Source organism: Ranitomeya variabilis, chromosome 7, assembly GCF_051348905.1.
Source record: "Ranitomeya variabilis isolate aRanVar5 chromosome 7, aRanVar5.hap1, whole genome shotgun sequence".
Lineage (NCBI taxonomy): Eukaryota > Metazoa > Chordata > Amphibia > Anura > Dendrobatidae > Ranitomeya > Ranitomeya variabilis.
This window is the reverse complement of record NC_135238.1, coordinates 42,704,752-42,730,300: the sequence shown is the minus strand read 5'-3', so window position 1 is coordinate 42,730,300 and position 25,549 is coordinate 42,704,752. Positions and strand designations below refer to the sequence as shown.

The 25,549-nt window shown below is 46.0% G+C and overlaps 2 protein-coding genes across 2 annotated transcripts in view; one reads left to right on the top strand and one right to left on the bottom strand.

Moving 5' to 3' along the window:
* LYRM1 (LYR motif containing 1) overlaps window positions 1–209 on the bottom strand; it is a 31,848-nt gene extending 31,639 nt beyond the window's left edge. Inside the window, exon 1 of the mRNA XM_077274959.1 lies at window positions 15–209. The gene's annotated coding sequence lies outside the window, so the exon portion shown is untranslated. The remainder of the gene's footprint in view (window positions 1–14) is intronic.
* On the top strand, window positions 94–25,058 carry DCUN1D3 (defective in cullin neddylation 1 domain containing 3). The gene is made up of 3 exons (XM_077274958.1): window positions 94–359; window positions 16,098–16,631; window positions 23,312–25,058. Exons 1-3 carry the CDS (start codon window positions 331–333, stop codon window positions 23,793–23,795), a joined length of 1,047 nt encoding a protein of 348 aa, XP_077131073.1. The 5' UTR covers window positions 94–330; the 3' UTR covers window positions 23,796–25,058.
* Window positions 25,059–25,549: the final 491 nt, after the last annotated feature.

The window sequence follows — 25,549 nt, the reverse complement described above, 5'->3', positions numbered from 1 at the left end:
GCAGGCAACCTCACCTCTACAACCACCGCTCCCGGTGACGTCATCACGCTCGCTCGTCCGTGCGTCGCGTCCCCTACTAGTGACGTACACGCAGAGAGGCAGCGGTCCTCCCAGTGGAGATGACGTCACACTTGTGCCTCACCCCCCTCCATCTCTGCTTTCTTCCTACTGTAGCCCGTGACGTCATCAGAAGTGCGCGCCGTCGCGCCAGTGACGACACGACGGGCGGAGAAGAAGGTGGGAGAGGTGCGGACGTCGCAACGGAGACAGCTGACTGGGCGACCGCGGCCCCTCCGGCTCCTCTGACACAATGCGGGAGAGCAGGAAGTGATGCGGGGGCTTCATGCACGGCAGACATGGTGAGAGGAAGGGGGTGCAGGGGGGCTGCTGAGTGTGAGGGCAGGGGACCCCCGTGTAAGCCTCAGCCTCCTGCCCTGTGCTGTGGAAAGGGGCGCCCCCTGCTTGTACCCTGGAGGTATACACTGTCTGTGAGGAGGACAGCTCTGGGACTATGACAGTTCTGCTGGGCAATGGAAGTGGTCGGTGTCCTGGTGATAACTACATCCCTCCCAGCGACAAAACGTGCCGGCGACAAATCTGCGCCATTTCTGTAATGTCCTGTGCGGATCGCTCCGCTGTGACGCGTTCACGTCCGTCTCCAGCTCTCACACAAAGGGTTAATCAGGGGCGAGCCCTGCGGCCCCCAACGCTGGGGCTGTGTATATATGTATATATATATATATATATATATATATATATATCCTGAACACCAAGGATTTGTTCACGCAGTTTTTTTTTTTTTTTAGGATTTTTTTAAACGTTGACGCACTGAAATATCCTCCAAAAAAACTCTTAAACTCTTTGTATTCATTTTCGTGGGAAATCCACTTTGTTGTTCCTATGAGGAGTTTTTCCGTTTTTATTTTTTCTGCACGGGTTTACAAAAAAAAAAGTATTTATCCGTTTGTAAAGTGGATTCTGCTCCATACAAGACACCGTCCAATCAAAAGGGTGAAAAAAATAACACTGCAAGGAGAAAGATTGCAAAGACCCTTGTAAAAAACACATCCTGAAGTGGTTTCTGTTAGAAAAACTTGTTTGTTTTGTTTTCTTACAGGCTCAACAATCTCCGTGCTATCACCCCCTTAGGCCATGTTCACACGTTGCATTTTCGCTGCGTACGTTTCTTGCAGATATCAGCTGTGTTTTACAGTACCAGCAAAGGCTGTGAGCTTTCAGAAATCTCATACAGGCACTGTTTATTTGTTTTCCTGATTGGTTTTGAAAACTGCAGCATGTCACTTCTTTCAGCGTTTTTTTTTTTACCTATAGAAATCAATGGGTAAGTGCAAAAAACGCAGATATGGGGTTTTGCTGCATTTTTGGTAAAAAAAAATCTTAAGGAAATTGCATCATGGCTGTGTGAGGGGGAACTAAACGTTATCAGCATGCACAGGAGACAACAAAAAGGCAGCGAAACCTGCTTTATGTCTGCAGAATCTTTACTGCCAAGAGAGCAGGATTTACCTGCAGAAAAAAAAACGCAACGTGTGAACTCGGCCTTAGAGGAGCAGAAACAGAGCAGCCCTTTTAATGGAGAGGTGTAGATGCTCAGTCATGGATCTATGTGATCCTATAAGGTCATATACACATATTTGTTGTTATTTTTTACATCAGTATTTGTAAACAAAACTAGGAAACGGAGGAAAAGTATAATAGAAACCCGTCACCACTTCTGCATTTATCACCCACTCCTGGCTTTGGCTTATAAATACTGATGTAAAATACTGTCGGTGTGAACGTGGCCTAAGAGAAGGTTTCCTGTTCATGTAGATGTGATCCTTGGAGTCTGCAGCGACATGTCCTGACTTGTTCCCTTCCCTTGGTCCATGCCGGCAGTGGTTAAACAGCACAGCAGGGTCCAGTGTGACTCGTGGTCTATTGTTTGGCTACCAGACCTGAGCCTTTTAGTCCTTGGCTAGCACAGACTGCTCCCAGGCTTGTATCAGCCATGGCTTTGATATGTGGTCTCTTTTTCTGTTGTGTTGTGTTTATTCTCCGTCCCTGCCCGACTAGTTAATCACTCACCGAGAACCGGTCCTTTATCTGTTTGTCATTGTGAAGACGAGTTTCATAAATTCTAGAAATAGTTGTCACTTTATAACAGTGCAAAAGGCCACGGAGATGCGGGCACCTGTCAGGGAACTACAACTCCCGCAGCGGTGTATAGAAAGCTGCCGTCAGGGCAGTTTCATGCGTTTGTTTTCTTTTTAGGACTGATGCAGTGGTATATGGATATATTTTCTATTTTTGGGGGATAAGTGCTGAGGTCTGATGTTGTGCTTTGCAAGTTTTATAGAGAAGTCTCTGTAAAATGAAAGAAAAAAAAAAAGTAATTTATGGCATTTTTTCACACGCCTAAGGCTGTGTGCAGATGGAATCTGTCGAGGCTTTGAGAAATGACGAGTTTGTCAAGTGGAAACTGCTTCAGGAAACGTTCCTCGTTTGGGGAGCTTCTGGAGTTTTGCTTTCCCTGTAACATTCCCTGAAGTGTTTCTTTAAAGAGGTTTTTTCCTTAGTTTTTTTTTCTGCAGCCTTTTGATATGATAGGAAAAAAAAAGAAGTCCTTGTGCACCTAGTCTTAGACTTTTCACAAAGAGATTTTTTTTAAGGCCCTTCAAAACAATGCGTTTTTCCAATGGAAACCTCTTCAGGAAATACTCCTATTTGGGGGGAAGTTTCTGGAGTTTTTCTTTTCCTGAAGTAGTTTCACAGAGGTTTTTTCTTGATGGGTATGTACATGCACACTGAGTTTTTTTTTTTATTCTGGAGTTTTCAGATCATAAACACATTCTTTTTTTCATACTGGCCATTTTGGCTTTTTTAGACTCAAGTTCCTGTTTCAGAAAATAACACATGTCTATAGCTACAATGACGAGAGTCTGAATTTCTTTTCTATTGAAGCATCTAATTAGTGTGTGCAAAGGCTATTGTGAAGGGAGGGGGAGCAGGAGAGCTGTGACATCACCTGTTCTGATTGGTGGATTACATGCACAGTGTTCATGTCAGTGGTTACCGCCATCCCGAGGCTTCTGTCCATTGAGTCATATCACAAAACCTCGGCACTAAATCATTGGTCGGTGTGGTGCTTGCACTATGAAAGACACAACGACATAGTGACTAGTGATTGGCTGCAGCGGTCAGGTGACATACCCCTATGCTGGGAAATGTATGAGTTCTTGTCTATACGCTCCATGTGAAGGAAAAAGTGCAGCACACGTGTGTGTGTGTGATATATGTAGGTAGTGATGTCTTCTGCTGGTCATCCCGGGATTCGGAGGGGTGTTATATTGGTTGCAGGGGGCCTGGGAATTATCAGGAGGTGACAAGCTGACCTGCTCAATAAAGGCGATTAAATGATTAACTCTTTTGTCCTGAAAGCATTGAGAGCTCTGTGCCATTGTCGCCTCTGCCAGGAGCGCTGTGTGAAGCGCTGCGTCCTACGGCCGGGTGACCCGCCGCCCCGGCCTCCGCACCCTCACAGCTCGCTTTCCCCGGGACAAAGCTGTCACTTTTTGTCACATTCATTCCCTTAATTGCAGCTCAGTTTCTGGCGGTTGCTAGGGAAGGATCGGTGCCAAGTCCTGACAGTCCGCCGCGCCGTGAGACGGAATAATTTCCCTCCACCTAATCTCTCATTAAATACATCAAAAGGGAAACCTAGGTGGGGCGCTGGGAGACGGCCATTCCCGTGAAGCATCACCCGGGCCTCCATGCTGCCCTTTAACTGCACATTTTAAAGGGGTTGTATAGATTCGAAGATATGGCTGCCTTCTAGAAATGGCGCCAGCCTGGTTGTTCAGCTTCCGAAAACTATACCTATAATTGCCCATACACATGCAGAGGTGGAAAATAGCAAGTCTAGGAATACTCAGCTCCCCATGTCCAATGCTGCTTCTCTGCCACTGTCTAGATGTGACTGCTGCAGACGATCACTGGGCTCAGTGATGGAGATGGCACGAGCTGTTGAGCCCAATGATTGGCTGCAGTGGTCAGGTGCTGTTTGCATGATATCACTGCTGCAGCCTGTCCTGAAATACCTGGGGAAGGTAAGTATTGTGGTTTATTTTCCGCCTATGGACAATTAAAGTTTAACCCTCGCCCGTTTACGGATTGCAGCAAATTCCTTTTAAAACGTGTTGGTGGATTCTGCATGAATTTTTCCGTCGCTTGCTCTGAGCGTCTTTTATCCACTGTAGCATTAATATTTAACTCCAGTTTTTGTGATCTCGCGTTCTGCAGATGGTATTTTAATACTTTCGCTGCATGATGCAATCCTTTAATGATTTTGCATGTTTAAAGCGAACTCCTGTAACTCTAAAAATCCTCCTAGAAACACCCTACAGGGAAATAAACTACTTAGCCATAGAAATAGTTTCAGCTGTAACAAATTTTACAGGTAGGTAAATACCCAGAAGAATAAAGCCGTGTTACGACCTCTCCTGGGTGCTGGTTCCCACTGCGCCTCTCCTGCCATCGCACCGTGTGGAGAGCTGCTCGGTCCGGGGATGCCATTTGAAGTGTCGAAGCCTCGTAATTTAGGAGACAAATTATATTTTTGCTCACCAGATAAAAAAATGTGCGTTATAACTTGTCATATCAGGAAATTCATACCCTGGAGGGCGGACGGTTGGCGGAGGCAGCCTTTTCCCTAGAGGGGTGGATGAGTGGCTTTGGCGTCAGTAGCCTTTGCCCTAGAGGGGTGGACTGGCGATGTCGGCAGTGTCAGCCTTTGCCCTGGAAGGGTGGACAGGCGACGTAGAAAGTTTCAGTCTTCACCCTGGAGGGGTGGACGGGCGACGTCTGCAGTGTCAGCCATTGCCCTGGAGGGGTGGACGGGCGATGTTGGCCTGGAGGGGGTGGATGAGCTGCTGCTGCAGCAGCCTTTGCCCTGGAGGGGTGGACAGATGGCAGCAGCCTTTGCCCTGGAGGGGTGGACAGGCGACGTAGAAAGTTTCAGTCTTTACCCTGGAGGGGTGGATGGATGGCAGCAGCCTTTGCCCTGGAGGGGTGGACGGATGGCAGCAGCCTTTGCCCTGGAGGGGTGGACAGGCGACGTAGAAAGTTTCAGTCTTTACCCTGGAGGGGTGGATGGGCGACGTCGGCAGTGTCAGCCATTGCCCTGGAGGGGTGGACGGGCGATGTTGGCCTGGAGGGGGTGGATGAGCTGCGGCGGCAGCAGCCTTTGCCCTGGAGGGGTGGACGGATGGCAGCAGCCTTTGCCCTGGAGGGGTGGACGGACGGCAGCAGCCTTTGCCCTGGAGGGGTGGACAGGCGACGTTGGCCTGGAGGGGGTGGAAGAGCTGCGGCGGCAGCAACCTTTACTCTGGAGGGGTGGACGGGCATGTTCTGGTTACCTGCAGCCACCAATAGGGGGAGCACAGGAGTTTACGGAAAACATTTCTTCAGTTAAGATTAAAGATAAAATCAGGCTTAGGGATCAGAGATCGGCTCACTGAGACTGGGCTGCCATGTGTGGAGGTTATGGACAGAAACTGCAGCTCATTGGAGTGGAGCCTCATTATTATGGTAATTAAACAACAATGTCCGCTGATAGTATATAGGCGTGTAAAACAATACTATCTGATCCTCAACAACGGAAGGTCAAAAGAAGAGATCCATAATAAAATATTAGATTTCTATTAGATTTTAAATACATGAAAAAATGTGAAAAGCAGAGATGCCAAATAGGGGACGCGAGGTGTAATAATAATAAAATAAGAGTAATTAACTAGTTGGTACGGTACTTTTAGTTTCCATGTTTATAAGTTTTTAGAGAAATAGAATATTATACGGTAAGTGGCAGACTGAAAAGGTATGTGGGTAAAGGATATAGTGGTAAGGTGCACAATATGCAGACACTAAAGTAAGTAAAAAAGGTGATGTCATACTAAATATAGGGTATGGGCAGTTAAATAAAAGTTAGTGATATGCTGTAATAAGCATGTTAAGGACAAAGATACATTTTATTGAAGCCCATATGCCAAAAGCTGTAATTCATTAGTGAGATAGGGTTCTTAACGAGTGCTAGTGTAAACCGTCTCTTAAAGTGCATAGAGTACTTGATGTAATTTATTTTACCTCCAGTTAGCAGTGGCCAAATGGATCCTGTGGACTGTTCACCTCAGCGTCCCCTCACCTCGACGCGCGTTTCGCTGCCAGCTTCTTTTGGGGGCCCGGAACATGCTTATTACAGCATATTACTAACTTTTATTTAACTGCCCATACCCTATATTTAGTATGACAACACCTTTTTACCTACAGGATCAGATCGGGTTTATGCCTTAAGCCAGAAATATATAAAATTGACTTTAGAGCCTTCTAGTTGCCCAATCAATGAGATTAGAAAGTGGCACAGAAGTAAGGGGCCATAGAAAATGTTTGAATTGTGGCATGTAATTCCACATATTCCCTGTAGTGGGCGCTGCAGGAACAATGAGCAGCTCCCATTGTGGCAAGCGATCGGTTGTGATGAGGAACTATTTTATCTTGTGTGCAGGTTTCTTTATGGAGCTTTGATTACTATGGATATACCGTCCATACATCCGCTAAACATTTCCTAATCCCTGGGGGTCTTACTGCCACTAAAAAGGACTGAGTGAAAGCGTTGATTTCCATGTCCCCCCGTTCCGGTAGAGAATGACTGCCCACCTTCCCATCTAGAGCAGTGTTTCTCAACTCCAGTCCTCAAGACCCCACAATAGGTCATGTTTTCAGGATTTCCTTAGTATTGCCCAGGTGATAATTTCATCACCTGCTCAAGCATTAATTCCATCACATATGCAATACTAAGGAAATCCTGAAAACATGACCTGTCGTGGGGTCTTGAGGACTGGAGTTGAGAAACACTGATCTAGAGTAATGACTGGGATCCTTACACCACCAGCTCCTCACATCCTTTATGTCACGTACATCACACTGAGGGCTATTTTTTGCCATTTATTCTGTGACTGGGATAAAATGTCCCTTTAACTCCGTCCTGGTTGCACATTTAGTCGTGTATTGTGAGTAGAGCACAGTGGCCTCTGATTTTAAAATTCTTGAGTGAATGATTCACAAGACAGAGAATGAGCTGCCACAATAAAATGGAGAAGTAATGGAGCCGCGGTGGGAAGTGACTATACACATTGGACTATTTTCCTGTAAAACCCGGCCATGATGCACTGACTGCAATGTGGCGATGGCTTCAGAGCTGCGTGGATGGGGCCGATATGTAGGCAGCTCTATACTACAGATCCAAGTGGCGCTCTGCTCCATAGAGCGCTATACCTCTCTAATATTGGCATAATGGCGCTACGCCAGGCTTATGAACAATCCGATGGGGAAAACCACCTGGTCAGTGATCAGAAGTGTGACCTACACCCGTTGTTCAAGATAAAAAAAACAAAAACATGCAGGAGCTTTAAATAGTAACTACTAATGTAGTTATATTAGCCCAGGGGCTCCAACCCCCCGACAGCCGCCCAATACGGGTTCTGGTCACTTTGCTTTCAGTCTTTTTTAGTCCTGTGCGAAGGAGGCTGGCTGACTACTTATTTCAGTAGCTAGGCCTATGCATATAGCCCCCTTCACTTGTATTTTGGGGCCCTGTCATTCTTGCCCTCCCTTTGTCTTTTTTCGTATTTTTCACTCTCAAGCTCTGTGTCTCTCTGTATCTCGTGCGTGCACTCGTTCCCTATTTGTCACTTTCTGTATCGTGCGTTTACACTTGCTGCGTGTCTGTGTCTCTTCATATCTATTGCTCATGTGGACCCGTTAGGGCTGTGCAATCAGTAAGCCAAACGTTAGACTCCTCAATTTACCTGACTTTCCATTCCACGACTCCACAGCACCTTTCAATACTGCGCATGTACATAAAGTGTAGCTCAGATTCATCTCCCCAACTCTGACTCCCCAGCACTGCCTCACCACTGAGCATGTACATAAAGTGCAGCACAGACTCATCTCCCCGACTCTGGCTCCCCAGCACTGCCTCACTACTGAGCATGTACATAAAGTGCAGCACAGATTCATCTCCACGACTCTGACCCTCCAGCACTGCCTCACTACTGAGCATGTATATAAAGTGCAGCACAGACTCATCTCCATGACTCTGACCCTCCAGCACTGCCTCACTACTGAGCATGTATATAAAGTGCAGCACAGATTCATCTCCACGACTATGGCTCCCCAGCACTGCCTCACTACTGAGCATGTACATAAAGTGCAGTACAGGCTCATCTCAATGACTCCGACTCCCCAGCACTGCCTCACTACTGAGCATGTACATATAATGCAGCACAGGCTCATCTCCATGACTCTGACCCCCCAGCACTGCCTCACTACTGAGCATGTACATAAAGTGCAGCACAGATTCATCTCCACGACTCTGACCCCCCAGCATTGCCTCGCTACTGAGCATGTACATAAAGTGCAGCACAGATTCATCTCCACTAAAAGCCGAGATCCTTAGATCAGGAACAGAACAGACATTTATAGGACATTTTATAACTTTCCCAAATTATTATGAAAATATTTACAGCACATCCTGCATTGTACTACTGTGCCCCGTTTATTATATATTGTTGGGGTCTGTCTATTTTATACCAACTCCACAGCCCTGGCACTCACTCCATGTGTCTCACCTCTGCATCTCATGCGCACTCGCTACCAGTCTTTCTCTGTATCTCCTGCACACTTGCTCCTTATCTGTCTTTCAGTATCTGTAGCGCACTCTCTTCCGAATGCTGTGTCTCTCACTCACTATTTCACTGTGGTATTCACTCGTGTTCTCTCGCTACTTTTTGGTCAACTTCTGTCTCATGCACTCTCCGTGTCTTTCTCCCACACATTCGCAGCTTCATATCTCTCTCTCATGTATGTGCGCTTGCTCCCTGTCTCTCGCGTATGTGCGCTTGCTCCCTGTCTCTCGCGTATGTGCGCTTGCTCCCTGTCTCTCGCGTATGTGCGCTTGCTCCCTGTCTCTCGCGTATGTGCGCTTGCTCCCTGTCTCTCGCGTATGTGCGCTTGCTCCCCGTCTCTCGCATATTGCGCCCTTGCTCCCCGGCTCTGGCGTATTGCGCCCTTGCTCCCCGGCTCTGGCGTATTGCGCCCTTGCTCCCCGGCTCTGGCGTATTGCGCCCTTGCTCCCCGGCTCTGGCGTATTGCGCCCTTGCTCCCCGGCTCTGGCGTATTGCGCCCTTGCTCCCCGGCTCTGGCGTCTTGCGCCCTTGCTCCCTGGCTCTGTCGCTTTCTTGCTGGTGTTTTTATCTGTGGCTGTAAACCCATCATCCCATTATCTTAGTCAGTATACCCGCAGCTGTTTTCCTTGACCGCAGTTGTCGGTATAAGAAGAAACCATTAATTAATAGGACAAATGCTGGTATAGGAAACATCAATACAAGGCTTTTATTACTTCCCTCATCTTGGCAGCTGACGGGTTTGTTTATTTTTTTATTGTGTGTCCCGTGGCATCATTCTTCATTGCCTGTATCTGTAGCTGCAGGAAGTATTAGGAAAGTGTAACGCTCACATAGATGTATTACACCAGTACGTGACCGCAGTAATGCTGAGGTTACGCAGGCTCGGCGAGCACAGATATGTCCATTCGGTGCTCATTTAATAAAGGCCCCTTTATTGGGCTAATACAAGCGGTATGTGCAGATGATGTTACGACCGAAGGTAAATTAGATGAAGTCCCTGCTCATATGATGCTAGGAACCTGACATAAGGGATATGTAAGCGCCATCCTGTGTCAGCACTGCCATCTTGTACAGGGAAGATGTCATCAGAAAATGACCTATTAATAAAAATCAAGATTTTTCTTTTTATTAATATTGCTTAAAATAATAAACTCAGTACTGGCACAACCCCTTCCCATACCCCGATTAAAACGGTGTTGGCACGTGAGGGGAGTATGTGATATATATATATATGTTCCTGATCTAAGCATCTCTGCTTTTAGTGGAGATGAGCCTGTGCTGCACTTTATGTACATGTTCAGTAGTGAGGCAGTGCTGGGGGGTCGGAGTCATGGAGATGAATCTGTGCTGCACTTTATGTACATTCTCAGTATGAAAGGTGCTGTGGAGTCGTGGAATGGAAAGTCAGGTAAATTGAGGAGTCTAATGTTTGGCTTACTGATTCCACAGCCCTAACAGGTCCACATGAGCAATAGATATGAAGAGACCCAGACACGCAGCAAGTGTAAACGCACGATACAGGAAGTTACAGAAATAGGGAATGAGTGCACGCTCGAGATACAGAGACACAGAGCTTGAGAGTGAAAAATACGAAAAAAGACAAAGGGAGGGCAAGAATGACAGGGCCCCAAAATACAAGTGAAGGGGGCTATATGCATAGGCCTAGCTACTGAAATAAGTAGAGTCCAAAAAGTCAGAGGCAGCACAGGCTTGAGAAAGGCTCTCCATGAGCTGAAACGTCGCCATGATGGGCTATTAAAACCTGAACACTTTTTGAAACTTATTTGCAATGGTGTGCTGGCTCTGCCTTTTTGGACTCTTATTATAAAGTTTGTTACATGCCTGAGGGGCTTTGCACTCTGAATTTGTTTTTCTGTGCTGCTCTCACTTTTTGCAAATATATGTGTGTGTGTGTATATATATATATATATATATATATATATATATATATATATATATATATATATATATATATATATATATATATATATTATGATCAAGGCCAAACAGTTAGATCGAGAAGAGGTTATCCTAGTAGTGGCCAGCCCCTTGTAATCTCACTGGCAACTAGACCTATTATTAGGCTCGTACATCCTCTTGGGCATACTGGCATTAGCAGCAACAGACTGACTCAGACCCTGTTCATTTTGTATTGAAGCATACTCTATGGGTCAGGGGTGAGGAGGTGAGCTGTGACATCACCTATTGTGAATTGAAGCATACTCTATGGGCCAGGGATGAGGGGGAGGTGAGCTGTGACATCACCTATTGTGAATTGAAGCATACTCTATGGGCCAGGGATGAGGGGGAGGTGAGCTGTGACATCACCTATTGTGAATTGAAGCATACTCTATGGGCCAGGATGAGGGGGAGGTGAGCTGTGACATCCCCTATTGTGAATTGAAGCATACTCTGTGGGCCAGGGATGAGGGGGAGGTGAGCTGTGACATCCCCTATTGTGAATTGAAGCATACTCTATGGGCCAGGGATGAGGGGGAGGTGAGCTGTGACATCACCTATTGTGAATTGAAGCATACTCTGTGGGCCAGGGATGAGGGGGAGGTGAGCTGTGACATCCCCTATTGTGAATTTAAGCATACTCTATGGGCCAGGGATGAGGGGGAGGTGAGCTGTGACATCACCTATTGTGAATTGAAGCATACTCTATGGGCCAGGAATGAGGGGGAGGTGAGCTGTGACATCACCTATTGTGAATTGATGTCTTCAAAGGGAGATTCGTAGTTAAAATTCTGCGCTGCCGCTGAGATGAATTTCGGGAGAGTATAGTTGATTCACAGTGGTTTTACTCAACGCGTTTCTAGGGTCTCATGCCCCCTTCATCAGGAAATACCACACAGAATATACAGGCATCACAGGTATACATAGTTTTGAAAGGACGCTAGGTTACAAAAAATGAGCGCCAACAGATCAGATGACTCAGTGTCAAAGTTCAATGATATCACACAATTAACAATTCAAATGATTAGAGAGGTATATATAATGAAAAAAAGAATGACTTCTTTTATATTTCTAGATAATAGTTCCAGATTTAAGAAGCATTTAAGAAGCATTTAAGAAGAAATAAAAAAAGAAAAAGAAGAAAACTTTCTTTTTCTTCTTTTTCTTTTTTATTCTTAAATGCTGCAAATCTGGAACTATTATCTACAAATATAAAAGTCATTCTTTTTTTCATTATATATACCTCTCTAATCATTTGAATTGTTAATTGTGTGATATCATTGAACTTTGACACTGAGTCATCTGATCTGTTGACGCTCATTTTTTGTAACCTAGCGTCCTTTCAAAACTATGTATACCTGTGATGCCTGTATATTCTGTGTGGTATTTCCTGATGAAGGGGGCATGAGACCCCTGAAACGCGTTGAGTAAAACCACTGTGAATCAACTATACTCTCCTGAAATTCATCTCAGCGGCATCGCAGAATTTTAACTACGAATCTCCCTTTGAAGACATAATTTTCTCTGGTCGGTGAAGACCTGTGGATCTGCAGCAGCCGCTATCTATATGCTCTAATCTCATCCTAACTAGGTGAGCAAATTTGGTGTATATTCTCCTCTGTGTAACGTGGATAAGACCCCATTGCACGCTTTGTCTCCCCATTGTTTTGCAATAGCTATTGTGAATTGAAGCATACTCTATGGGCCAGGGATGAGGAGGATGGGGATGTGAGCTGTGACCTATTGTGAATGGTGGATCCTGTATTATCTACTGTGTATAGAGGGATCACCTTACATTCTCCTATCAGTGATGACAATGAGACTACAGAAAAGTCATTTGTACAGAATAGGAACTGTGAGCCTGATATTTAGGAAGTGAGAGATTTTTTTGTTTCTTTTTAGATGTTGATATGGAAACTTATAAAAAAATAATATTGCATAAAAACTTGATATAAAAATAGGTCACTTTCTCAAGACACATTCCCGTTAGTATGGGATGATACACTGTTAATAGATTGCCCAGGACTAAGATTCTGATAACCTATCCTCCAGAACCCGTGCAGCGTCCCCCGAGCTCTCCTGCCTGCTGATGTGAACGGTGATTCCTCCATTCTCTGAACTGGCGCTCATCTGGGAGGACCCAACAGATGGCGAGCAGCGCGGAGCTCTCTTAGTTTCTGTTTCTCCATTGGAGGAATCACAGGAGGGTCGCACTAGTCCAGCGAGTCCCCACCCAATCCTACTTGACATATACGAGTATCTATAGTATCTATACTGCGATGCCCCCTATAGTCATACAGCAGAAGCAGAGCCCATGCTGGAGTGTAGCAGATTTAGATGGCTCTTGGCCAAATGTTTGTTTGATCAGTAATTCTGTCTTCCAATAATGTGTTCTTAATAGGAATTTGGGAATAAGTCACTGCAGACCTCTTTGCTAGGGGCACATCTCCCTAAGAACAAAGGATTGGACGCGATTGTTTTTTTTGTCATTACCTTTTTAAGGGAATTGGTCACTAGGCTTTTCTGTTATATGAAAGCAGCATCATGTAGGGACTGAGATCCTGATTCCAACAATGTGTCACTTACTGGGCTTCTTGCTGTTTTATCAGCAGGAGAATACTGAGTCCTGTGTAACCCCGCCCCCAGCACTGATTGGCAGCTTTCTGTGTACACAGCTGCCAATCAGTGCTGGGGGCGGGGTTACACAGAGCAGGACTACTTGACACAACACAACTAGTCCTGTAGTGATAATCTATAAAAATAAAATACACAAAGCAGCCCAGTAAGTGACACATCGCTGGAATCAGGCTCTCGGCCCCTACATCTTGTTGCTCTAAGATTACATAGCAAAACCTGGTGACAGATTCCCTTTAAATACACTCAGAATGGTAACTATCATTTTTAGGTTGGAGGGGGCACAGTGTACTTATGAATGTTCCTCTTTTTTAGCCCTTCTCTGGAATTGAAAATAAAACCTCGACATAGGATACGGCGTGAAACGTCGGCTGCGTCATCTGGTCATTTCATATCTGATTGTATTGTGTGCAATAAACAAATATTAACTGATGTCTAGGGGCTGCAGTACTGATTAGTGCTATTTCCCCCTGGCTCTGTCAATCACTGGAGACTTCATCAAGGTCTATTCACTTAAAGGGGCCAGCTACAGTTCCCTGTACATCCAGATAGCCAAAAGTGCTGTTGTCCAAGGAACGTCTTGAAAGGGACCCCGCACTGTGTCCCCCTTCATGCTCAGGATCGATTGGTTGAACCCCTAGTGATCATAAAGCGATATGACATCAGCTTATAAGAAGGGAATATCCCCTTAAATATTTTCTATGGTTCTAGGTGTACAGCTGCTATACAGACCAATGTGTCTCCATGGTAACAGACTACAATAAACCTTGTGTAGTCTGATCATTTTTTATTCTATCAGTCCCACACTAGTACTAATTCACATTGGTCTCGGGAACTTTTGTGATGTTTCCAGCCTTTTCTAGAACTTGTACTGAGATTGTGAAGGGTTTTCCTACTTTTCTGTCTTGGATCTGCTCTTGTTCCTGAAAAGTAATGCACAAGTGAATCACGGACAAGGACATATGACCAGGAGACAAGATTTAAAGCTTCTCGGTTTATTACATTCCATTATTTGGAAGATATGATAAAAAAAAAATAATTGTGGAACATTTTGAATTTTTTTTTTTTTTTTAATGCAAGGTGTTTCCTTGTGGACAGTGACACGCCAGCGTAAGGAGACTTATAGGCCATGCAATGTTTCTCTGAGAAATTAAAAGTGCAAATTGTAAGGCAGAGGACTTGGTCTCTAGTGCCACCTAAAAAATGCAAGCAAATTCTTCTTTCTCTGCCGAATCAGTAATTCCTTTAAAAAAAAAAAAAAAAAGCTCCGTACTGAAATCAGGGAGACCCGATGCGTCCCAAATTGTGAGCATGAATCAGCTTCTTTGTAACCTGTTCTGCATTAAGAATTCTAGGAATTTCCTTTATTAGGAAATGTGGTGTATATGAAATCCAGAGAGCCGGAGCGCCCCGGTCAGCTCGTGTGTAGGACACTGTTCATCTGGGCAGAATGCAGCAGCGTCCCTCTATACAAGCCCTCTTACATCCTCACGGTCCTGGGCTGCTCGTTAAGGTCGGTGTTACCGAGCAGAGCTGTTCTGATGGAAATGGAGCAGTATTTCTGCACACAAATGGTAGTGATATCCGCAGTATAGAGCTGGCATGGCATGGATGTGAAATCAGTAGTATAGAGCTGGTATGGCGCGGATGTGAAATCCACAGCAGCGGGCAGTTTACACTGTGTATATGGCCCAAGGAAACGGATTCGTAGCCATACAGAACCCTAAAAAAACAACGCCTGAATTCTGGTGTATCATCAGGGCAATGGCAACTTCTTTTTAAAGGGGGTGATATGCCCTACTTCCACATTGGGTGGGGGGCATCTCGCACACCTGTACTATTCATTCCAATAGGGCAAACATGCCACACGTGAACAAAGTCTGTGGGCGCTCACCACCCAATGCGGAATTGAGCATTGCACCCCCGTCTCCTGACCGCCCCCTTATTTAAAATATTTTCCGGAGGCAGATTCTCGGGAAGATCTAGGTCCGGCCCATAGATCTTAACAGCTCATTTACATATTAAAAAAGAGGATTTATCTCGAATAAGGCATCACAAGAAGATGGTAAGCGCCGGACTAGGTCCTGTGACACCCATCAGACCGCCCCCCGGGTGAGTATAATAAAAGTAATTGTTCTTCTCTTGCCGGTCGGATCGGGGGCAGATATACGGCATTATAGAATGCAATGGTCGTAACTCGTATCGGCCAAGCCTGGTGACAGGTTCCCTTTAACTTTGGCCTTTTTTTAAAGATCATTTGATCCTGAAGTTGCTCAGCTGTTCGCAATATCAGTCGTTTCGACCAATGGTGCCAAAACTTTTACATGCCCCTGTATGCATACATAAGGGCTCTATCAAACCCGCGGCCAGTTCAGGGATTGCAATCTACATATGGACCATAAAATATCATGACTGAAAAAGGACTTAAAATGTATTTATTTCTTCAGATCATTTTCTGAATATCTGGTGGAGTTCAGAGACTCATTTCTGTGTAATTATTTTTTAAAGGTTTAGAAAATCATGCTTTCATCCCCCCAAAAAACCAGTGCCACCCCGTCCCGCCACCCAATTGTTCATGGATTGGATATGGTATTGCAGCTCTGGCTCAGCTGCAATACCATGCACAACCTGCAGACTGGGGTGGCACTGTTTTTGGAAGAAAGCAGACATTTTTTTTCACAATCCAGGATAATTTCTTTGGAAAAAAAAAGAGAAGGTTAGCAAATCATGATGTATTTTTTTTTTTTTCCTTCCTACCTCCAGGTCAGACAGCTCCTCGGGATGGTGGCATGGTGACGTGTATCCAACATCCGTTGAGACGGTGTCTGGTACAAGGTGGACGGCTCTAAAACTGGACACACTAAACATGGGCCAGTGTGTCACAAAGTGTAAGAATCCTTCATCCACACTAGGCAGCAAAAATGGTGACCGGGAGTCTAACAAGTCCCATAAGAGAAGCTCAGGACACAAAGAAGAACACACGTCAGCTGGAGGGAAGGCCGCAGGGGACATCTTGGTCAACGGAACAAAGAAAGCGCAGGATGCCGCAGTAGAGCCCAGCCATCTTCAGGGGCCTGCTGCTGATGCCAAGAAGAAGGAGCCAGGCATGGGGGCAGAGGTGTCATCCTTGCAGAGAATCGAAGACCTGTTCAGGAGATACAAAGATGAACGAGAAGATGCCATCTTGGAGGAAGGCATGGAACGGTTTTGCAATGACTTGTGCGTGGACCCTACAGAATTTAGAGTTCTAGTTTTAGCATGGAAATTCCAGGCAGCCACCATGTGCAAATTCACTAGGTCAGTTTCTCTTTTCCTTTGGTTTGATGTGGTAATATTGTATTCACATGCACATGTCTGACAATGTGTGCTCACCTACAGTGCCACCATGGGGGAAATTAAGCCTTACTTGTGGCCTGTTGAGATTTGTAGCAGGAAGTGCTATATTTTTCAGGCCATGTTGGTTCTGTTAGGTGAGGGGTGGGGACTTCCTAGTATTAGATATTGTGCGCCTCTATCCAGGTTCTGGAGCTTGAACCCCAAGTCTGGACAACTTCCGTTATGTGACTGCAGACTTGTGAATCCTCATAGTGCACAAACACTATTCCCCCGTTCTGGGAGCGAATTTCATATATTTGGTTACATGCCGACTAGACATGCGCAGCCTCATTCAATAGAAGTGTATTGAGCGACACCAGGCACATCTAGTCGGAATGTGGCCGAAAGTATGCAAATTGCATACTTGCAATTACATGACAGCCCTCTCCTGGCACCGGAGAATCCTGACACCGTGCACTATGGTCGCTGTGAGGATTCTTAATTGTGCAGTCACATATAGTGACTTGACCCCCAGGCCTGGACAGTCCCCTTCAAAGGCTAAAGCCTAAGTCACACTAAACGACTTACCAACGATCACGACCAGCGATACGACCTGGCCGTGATCGTTGGTAAGTCGCTGTGTGGTCGCTGGGGAGCTGTCACACAGACAGCTCTCTCCAGCGACCAGCGATCAGGGGAACGACTTCGGCATCGTTGAAACTGTGTTCAACGATGCCGAAGTCCCCCTGCAGCACCCGGGTAACCAGGGTAAACATCGGGTTACTAAGTGCAGGGCCGCGCTTAGTAACCCAATATTTACCCTGGTTACCATTGTAAAAGTAAAAAAAAACACTACATACTCTCATTCTGATGTCTGTCACGTCCCCCGCCGGCGTCCACAGGGTTAAAACTGCTTTCGGTAAGAGTGCTGCTAATGCACGCGCTGCTGCCGAGAGCTTCCCTGCACTGAATGTGTCAGCGCCGGCAGTAACAGCGGTGACGTCACCGCTGTGCTCTGCTTTACGGCCGTCAGTAAAAACAAGAAAAAGAAGCGCACATAGAGTAATACCTTCAGGTATCGCAATCACCTGGACCCCCACAAAACAGACTCACCTGGTCTGGTTGTGATAGGTCACAACTCCCTTGGATAAGCACGTATGGTCGCAGCAGGCTCCCGGCAAACAGTATGGATCCACATGGAAAAAGATAGAACCGGAGGATAGAAGCCGCGCAGACCACAATAAAGGTAACAGAGTTACACACACACTCTGTTTATTAGCCTATAAAAGGCTAATAAACAAATAAAGGCTAATAAACAGAGTGTGTGTGTAACTCTGTTACCTTTATTGTGGTCTGCGCGGCTTCTATCCTCCGGTTCTATCTTTTTCCATGTGGATCCTTACGGCCGTCAGTGCAGTGCTGACAGTCAGTCAGTGCAGGGAAGCGCTCCTGCCGAAAGCAGTTTTAACCCTGTGGACGCCGGGGGACGTGACAGACATCGGAATGTGAGTATGTACTGTTTTTTTTTTTTTTTTTTTTTTTTTTTTTTTTACTTTTACAATGGTAACCAGGGTAAATATCGGGTTACTAAGTGCGGCCCTGCGCTTAGTAACCCGATATTTACCCTGGTTACAAGTGAACACATCGCTGGATCGGCGTCACACACGCCGATCCACCGATGACAGCGGGTGATCAGCGACCAAAAAATGGTCCTGATCATTCCCCAACGACCAACGATCTCCCAGCAGGGGCCTGATCGTTGGTCGCTGTCACACATAACGAGATCGTTAGCGGGATCGTTGCAACGATATCGTTAACGATATCGTTATGTGTGACTCAGCCTTTAGTTTAGCCTAAACAAGTTATCACCTAGTTGTTGAATAGTTTATTGTTTAGCTTGGAGTAGGTCCTACTGATCACCAGAACAGAGAATTTGTGTACCTTAATCTCTACTTTGTCTAGGAGTTGAATGGAGCAGCAGGTAGAGGGACGGGTGAGGATGCCGGAGATGATGAGGACATGCACTAGCATTTTTGCAAATTCTTTGTTAAGGAATGTGCAGGGTTGAGAGAGATGGGGGAAAGATGATATATTCTATTTTAACCTTGTTAAGGTTTAGAATTTCAGCAGAGAAAAAGGATGAAACAGCGGACAGACATTGTGGGATTCTGGTTAGTACGGAGGTGATGTCTGGTCTGAAGAGGTAGATCTGTGTCATCAGCATAGAGGTGACTCTGAGCTGTCCAAGGCCAAAGGTGTAGATGAAGAAGAGCTGGGGTCTTAGAACTGATTCTTGGGGGGGACACCGACAGATAGGTGGCGAGATGATGATGATGAGGAGGAGGAGGAGGGGTTGCGTGAGTAGTAGACGCCGAATGTCCAGTCTGTTGGGTATGACGATATCCAAGATAGGACCAGGTCTGTGATGCCAAGAGATGAACTTGGCAATGAGTATCTTCGCTCATCACTAGTAATTACATGAATACACCACTAGAACCAAGTTTTGAGGATTTGGAGGGTTTCTGCTAAGAAAAAAAAAACTGTGTAAAACGCACGCTAACTCTAACTGAGTTTTTGGAGCAGAAACTTGCAAAATCCTCCTCATAATCTCAAATCTCTTAGTTTTGAGGATTTTTAAATTTCAACATAGCCATGAAGCACATTATAGATTGCTATGTGTGCAAGATCAGAACCACCCTCGGCACATGAATGCAGTGCCAGAACCACAGTCGACACGAGTGCAGAACCTGAACCACCATTAGTACATGAATGCGGCACCAGAACCACCATTAGTACATGAATGCGGCACCAGAACCACCATTAGTACATGAATGCAGGTCCAGAAACGCCATCAGTACATCTATACAGCACTAAGCTTAGTACAGCAATAAATTGCAATATCAGGCCAGCCCCATATACAATTGCATGGACGTTTAACTCCTAGTATGTCCTTAACAATACTAGGGAGATGCTGGGAGTTGCTGTTAACTAGTCATCATCAGACTGTATACTATGCCCCCTTTCATATTCCTACAATTGCCCCATAATGTCCTCCATTTACCCCTTTATGTGCCCTCCCCCGGCCCCCTCATCTACAATGAAAACACATTTCATCTTTAGCTCCGCTCTAGAGCGCTTACCAGTACTTGACCTTTCCTCTGCCTGTGCGGCCCCTTTCCAAAATATAACCCTCTACATAATGTCCCCCCACACTGCCCCTCTCCAGACTATAAGCCTTTCTATAATATACCCCCCCCACACACACTGATCCTCTCCAACATTTTCCCCTGAACTGCCCCTTTCAGTAATATCCCCTCCACACTGCGGCCCCCTTCATGACGTCCACCCACCTCACTACCCCTCTCTATATTACGCCCCTTTAATGTGCCTTGGCAGTTACGCAGTCCCCCCCCATCCCTCGGACTCCTCATCTAGAATGATTACTGTTCTCCTCCATTGAGCGCTTACCGAGGTCGGACGTCTCTGCTGCCTGTGCAGTGCCGGCCGCAGTGTGCTGACCTCACCATGTTGCTGCACGCTGGGGCCAACGCGCTGCTCTACCCCGATCCCAGCGCCGCAGCGATCAAATGTCTTCACGTCTGAGAGATGGGAATACATTTGATTACAGGAGGGAGGAGAGACGGGTGCAGCGTCTCCCGGACCGCTGCGTGGGCCGCACAATATCATTTGGCTGGCCGCATGTTATGCAGACCTGTTTTAGGCACACACTCTATCAACAAGGGGAATGATAACACCCATATGTCCATTTATTCATACACTTCCAGGAGGAACAAAGGAGTAATGGCACAATGCAAGTAAAAAGCTCCAGAAGTGATATTTTCTAAGTACCTTCTAGACAGATCCCTTTTTTTAACTAGACATCGCCTAGGAATAGAAAAAACTTGTGTATAGCCGGATGCTGTTCCCATCAGCTCCAGTATTCCTGTTCCCCACATAAAGGATAATGCAGCTGCATTATAAAGCCGTGATCATGGAAGAGGCGATGGAGCTATTTCTACATGTCCAGCTCGGCTTGTTACCCGTAGTTTAATTACTCGTAGATGCCGGCGTTTGCTGAGCCGCAGAGTTGTCCGCTGTTTTACCCTCTTTATTCTTGGCTGCAAAGTAAATGTAATTACACTGATTGCCATAATGAGTCGTGTGAAGGTGCATCTGTATTTTATTTCAAGTTTACATTAACCCTTGTAGCAAAGGCGGCCATGCGCGAGCGGGCTCAGGAGCTGGGTACGGCTGTGCTTCATAGCTGGCACCCAACAGTAACCCAATGCCATCCGAGCAGTGCAGAGCGGGCTCAGGAGCTGGGCACCGGCTGTGCCTCATAGCTGGCACCCAACAGTAACACAATGCCATCCGAGCAGTGCAGAGCAGCCTCAGGAGCTGGGCACCGGCTGTGCTTCATAGCTGGCACCCAACAGTAACACAATGCCATCCGAGCAGTGCGAAGCGAGCTCAGGAGCTGGGTACGGCTGTGCTTCATAGCTGGCACCCAACAGTAACCCAATGCCATCCGAGCAGTGCAGAGCGGGCTCAGGAACTGGGCACCGGCTGTGCCTCATAGCTGGCACCCAACAGTAACCCAATGCCATCCGAGCAGTGCGGAGCGGGCTCAGGAGCTGGGCACCGGCTGTGCCTCATAGCTGGCACCCAACAGTAACCCAATGCCATCCGAGCAGTGCAGAGCAGGCTCAGGAACTGGGCACCGGCTGTGCCTCATAGCTGGCACCCAACAGTAACCCAGTGCCATTCGAGAAGTGCGAAGCGGGCTCAGGAGCTGGGTACGGCTGTGCCTCATAGCTGGCACCCAACAGTAACCCAATGCCATCCGAGCAGTGCGGAGCGGGCTCAGGAGCTGGGCACCGGCTGTGCCTCATAGCTGGCACCCAACAGTAACCCAATGCCATCCGAGCAGTGCAGAGCAGGCTCAGGAACTGGGCACCGGCTGTGCCTCATAGCTGGCACCCAACAGTAACCCAATGCCATCCGAGCAGTGCAGAGCGGGCTCAGGAACTGGGCACCGGCTGTGCCTCATAGCTGGCACCCAACAGTAACCCAATGCCATCCAAGCAGTGCTCAGCGGGCTCAGGGGCTGGGTACCGGCTGTGCTTCATAGCTGGCATCCGACAGTAACCAGATGCCATCCGAGCATTGCTGAGCAGGCTCAGGAGCTGGTTACCGGCTGTGCTTCATAGCTGGCACCCGACAGTAACCCAGTGCCATCCGAGCAGTGCGGAGTGGGCTCAGGAGCTGGGTATCGGCTGTGCTTCATAGCTGGCACCTGACAGTAAGGCTACTTTCACATTAGCGTCGTGCACTGCACGTCGCAATGCGACGTTGCGGCGCACCGACGCACAATGTGGAAGCGCCGCACAACAGGGGCAGCGGATGCACGATGCACCAAAAAACGTTACAAGCAACGTTTTTTGGTGGCAACGGTCCGACGCAAACGTCGCACGACGGTTGCGACGTGTGGCACTGCGTCGCTAATGCAAGTCAATGGAGAAAAAACTCATCCTGCAAGCACTTTTGCAGGATGCGTTTTTTCTACAAAACGACGCATAGCGACGTGCAGTGCACGACGCTAGTGTGAAAGTAGCCTAACCCAATGCCATCCAAGCTGTGCGGATTGGGCTCAGGAGCTGGGTACCGACTGTGCTTCATAGCTGGCACCCGACAGTAACCAGATGCCATCCGAGCAGTGCGAAGCGAGCTCAGGAGCTGGGTACCGGCTATGCTTCATAGCTGGCACCGACAGTAACCAGATGCCATCCGACCAGTGCGAAGTGAGGTCAGGAGATGGGTACCGGCTGTGGTTCATAGCTGGCACCCGACAGTAACCTGATGCCATCTGAGCTCTGCGGATTGGGCTCAGGAGCTGGGTACCGGCTGTGCTTCATAGCAGGCACCCAACAGTAACCCAATGCCATCCGAGCAGCGCGGAGCGGGCTCAGGAGCTGGGTGCTGGCTGTGCTTCACAGCTGGCACCCGACAGTAACCCGATGCCATCTGAGCTAGCTCTGATCGCATCAGTTTAACCTCTTAAATGGCGCTGCTGAACAGTTGCTATGGTCCTGTGTTTGCCATGTGAGACGTTCTATGAAGCCCGGCAACAAGCTGAGTTTCATACATCCATTTCATAGTATATTTCAATAACAATATTTTATACGTAATCAAGTGATTGCAAGTTCAAGTCTCCTATGTGGACTAACAAAAAAGTAAAACATATAATATATATATATATATATATATATATATATATATATATATATATATATCTATATCTATATCTATATCTATATCTATATCTATATCTATATCTATATCTATATCTATATCTATATCTATATATATATATATATATCTATATCTATATATATATATATCTATATATAGATATATATATATATATATACATCCAAACAAAATAAGGCTTAAATCGCTCCTATTTTCCCCAAATGTAAATTATTGTAAATAACGAAATCGTCACCAGTTCGAATGACTGAAAAATACAAAAACAAATTATGTCCCAAGATGTGGCGAGATGAGAAGTTCTGAATTTTTATTAAGTAGAATGTGTGTGTATAATATATGGATATATGATTTTAAGCTGCCAGTAACATTTTTTTCCCTTTTTATTTGTACAGAAAAGAGTTTTTCGAGGGATGCAAGGCAATAAACGCGGACAGCCTTGAGGGGATCTGCAGCCGATTTCCCAGCCTCTTGAATGAAGCCAAGCAGGAAGATAAATTTAAGGATCTTTATCGCTTCACCTTTCAGTTCGGCCTGGACTCAGAAGAGGGTCAGCGGTCGCTTCACCGGGAAATAGCCATCGCCCTCTGGAAGTTGGTGTTCACCCAAAACAAACCCCTCATTTTGGACCACTGGTTAGACTTCCTAACTGAGAACCCCTCAGGAATCAAGGGAATCTCGCGGGACACGTGGAACATGTTCCTAAACTTTACTCAGGTGATCGGCCCCGACCTCAGCAACTACAGCGAGGACGAGGCATGGCCGAGTCTCTTCGATACCTTTGTGGAATGGGAGATGGAGAGAAGGAGAAAAGATGAGGAAACCAAATGTATTAGGTCACCAGGCACAGAGTCCAAGGACGCAGGCGCGCAGACTTAGCACCGTGCCGGCGTCGCATCTCCGTCACCTTCATTAACTCTGGACTTTTCCTGGAAATTTAATGGAGAACCCATTTTTTTTTTTTTTTAAACTACTTTACACCTTTTTCTGCCTTGAATTTGAAAGGGCTCTAAATGCTGGTAACATGTTTCAGGCACTTTCTTACCATTTGGGGTTATTTTAGCTGTTTTTTTTTTTTTTTTTAGTAGGAATATTCCGACGGTGCCAGAAAGTGTTTTCTCCTTTATATTTCAGGTTTAACTGGCTCTAATTAAATTAACTTAATGCTTGGAAGGGGTGATGGGGAGGGGATCCATGGGAGAGGGGATGGACCCATTTATTTAATTTAAACCCTATTGATGTGTGGTTGGGGGAGGGCTTGCAGAGCAATGCATTAGGGGACATGCGGCAGCTGGTTGGTGTGAACTCTGCCCAATTCCATGTCCTGGACCCATTTTATTTTATATGAATATTAACCCCCATTAGTGCCAAAGTGGCTTACAACACATTGTATGCCAATCTGGCGCATGAGGGTTTTGTTTTTTTTTAACAAAGGAAAAAAAAAGCAGTTAATACGAGTGCCAGGGTGGCGTCTTACTCTTAGATCCTGTCGATCAGGGCGGTTGCGTACTGTGTAGTGGTGTTTACATTGTTGGGTTTTCCGAGTTGTGAAACTGTTCCGTGGGGGTTGGATAAAGGAGCACATTTCCTCCCGAAATTCTTTATCAGAGCATTAAGCAGACATGCGTTAACTCCTTATTAAAAAACAAAAACAAATGTATACAAAAAAGAAAAAAAAAAAAATCAGTTTTTCTATGACCTTGTATTCTGAATTACCCAGTGGAGGCAGGGGGACGTCCGACAGCCCCTTTTTATTTCATTCCGTACTTGCGTAGTTTTGATGCCGTGTAATGGAACGAGGCAGAAGCATAGGATTTGGGATACCGGAAATCGGCGCAGGCAGTATTGGAAATACTAGAGTGATTCCTGAGTGCTGTCTCTCACCAATAGGCGGCATTAGGTGGTCCACCTCCAATATATGAGACCCTTATTACACCCTGTAGTCTGCTGCTTTCCGTCAGTCGCTCGCTCACGAGCCGGCAGCAGTTTGATGCTTTATAATAGATTTGGCTATTCCCATATTAAAGGAGAATCTATAAAGTGAATGTCCACCTTTTATCACCTGCTAGTAGAATGCTGACTCCGTACTAATATATCTACGTAGTGGCTGAACCTTGATTTTATGACACCGAGCTTTTTTACAAAAAAAAAAAAAATGTAAAAAATAACATTATCTGCCTGTGGTCACCACTAGAGGGAGCACACTGCATACAAGGACCTGGCACTTGCCATAAAGATCCCATTCTTCACCTGGTGTAAGTACTACTTGTTGAAATGTGGACTTTTTTTTTTCCTTTATGTAAGTTTTGGTCTTGTTAGTTAATGGGGCAAGGTCCTTGACTCTTCCCTGTTGATGAGGGTCCTGCCTAGTGGGCTAAAAAGATGAGATTTACATCCAGAGAGAAGGCGGCTATAGTTCCAAAATAAAAAACAGCCACCAATTCAGGAGAACAGCAGTATTTGCACCAGGTAAAAAAAAAAATTACTATATACCGTAGTAGAAAATAGGAAAAACCTATTTCCTACTAATTAATACTTTCTGGAAGGTGTGAAGGGGTCAATATAACTATTTGTAATGGGGTAGAATAGGGAGGTATAGATCTATTATACACACGCTTTATAAATGTATATAT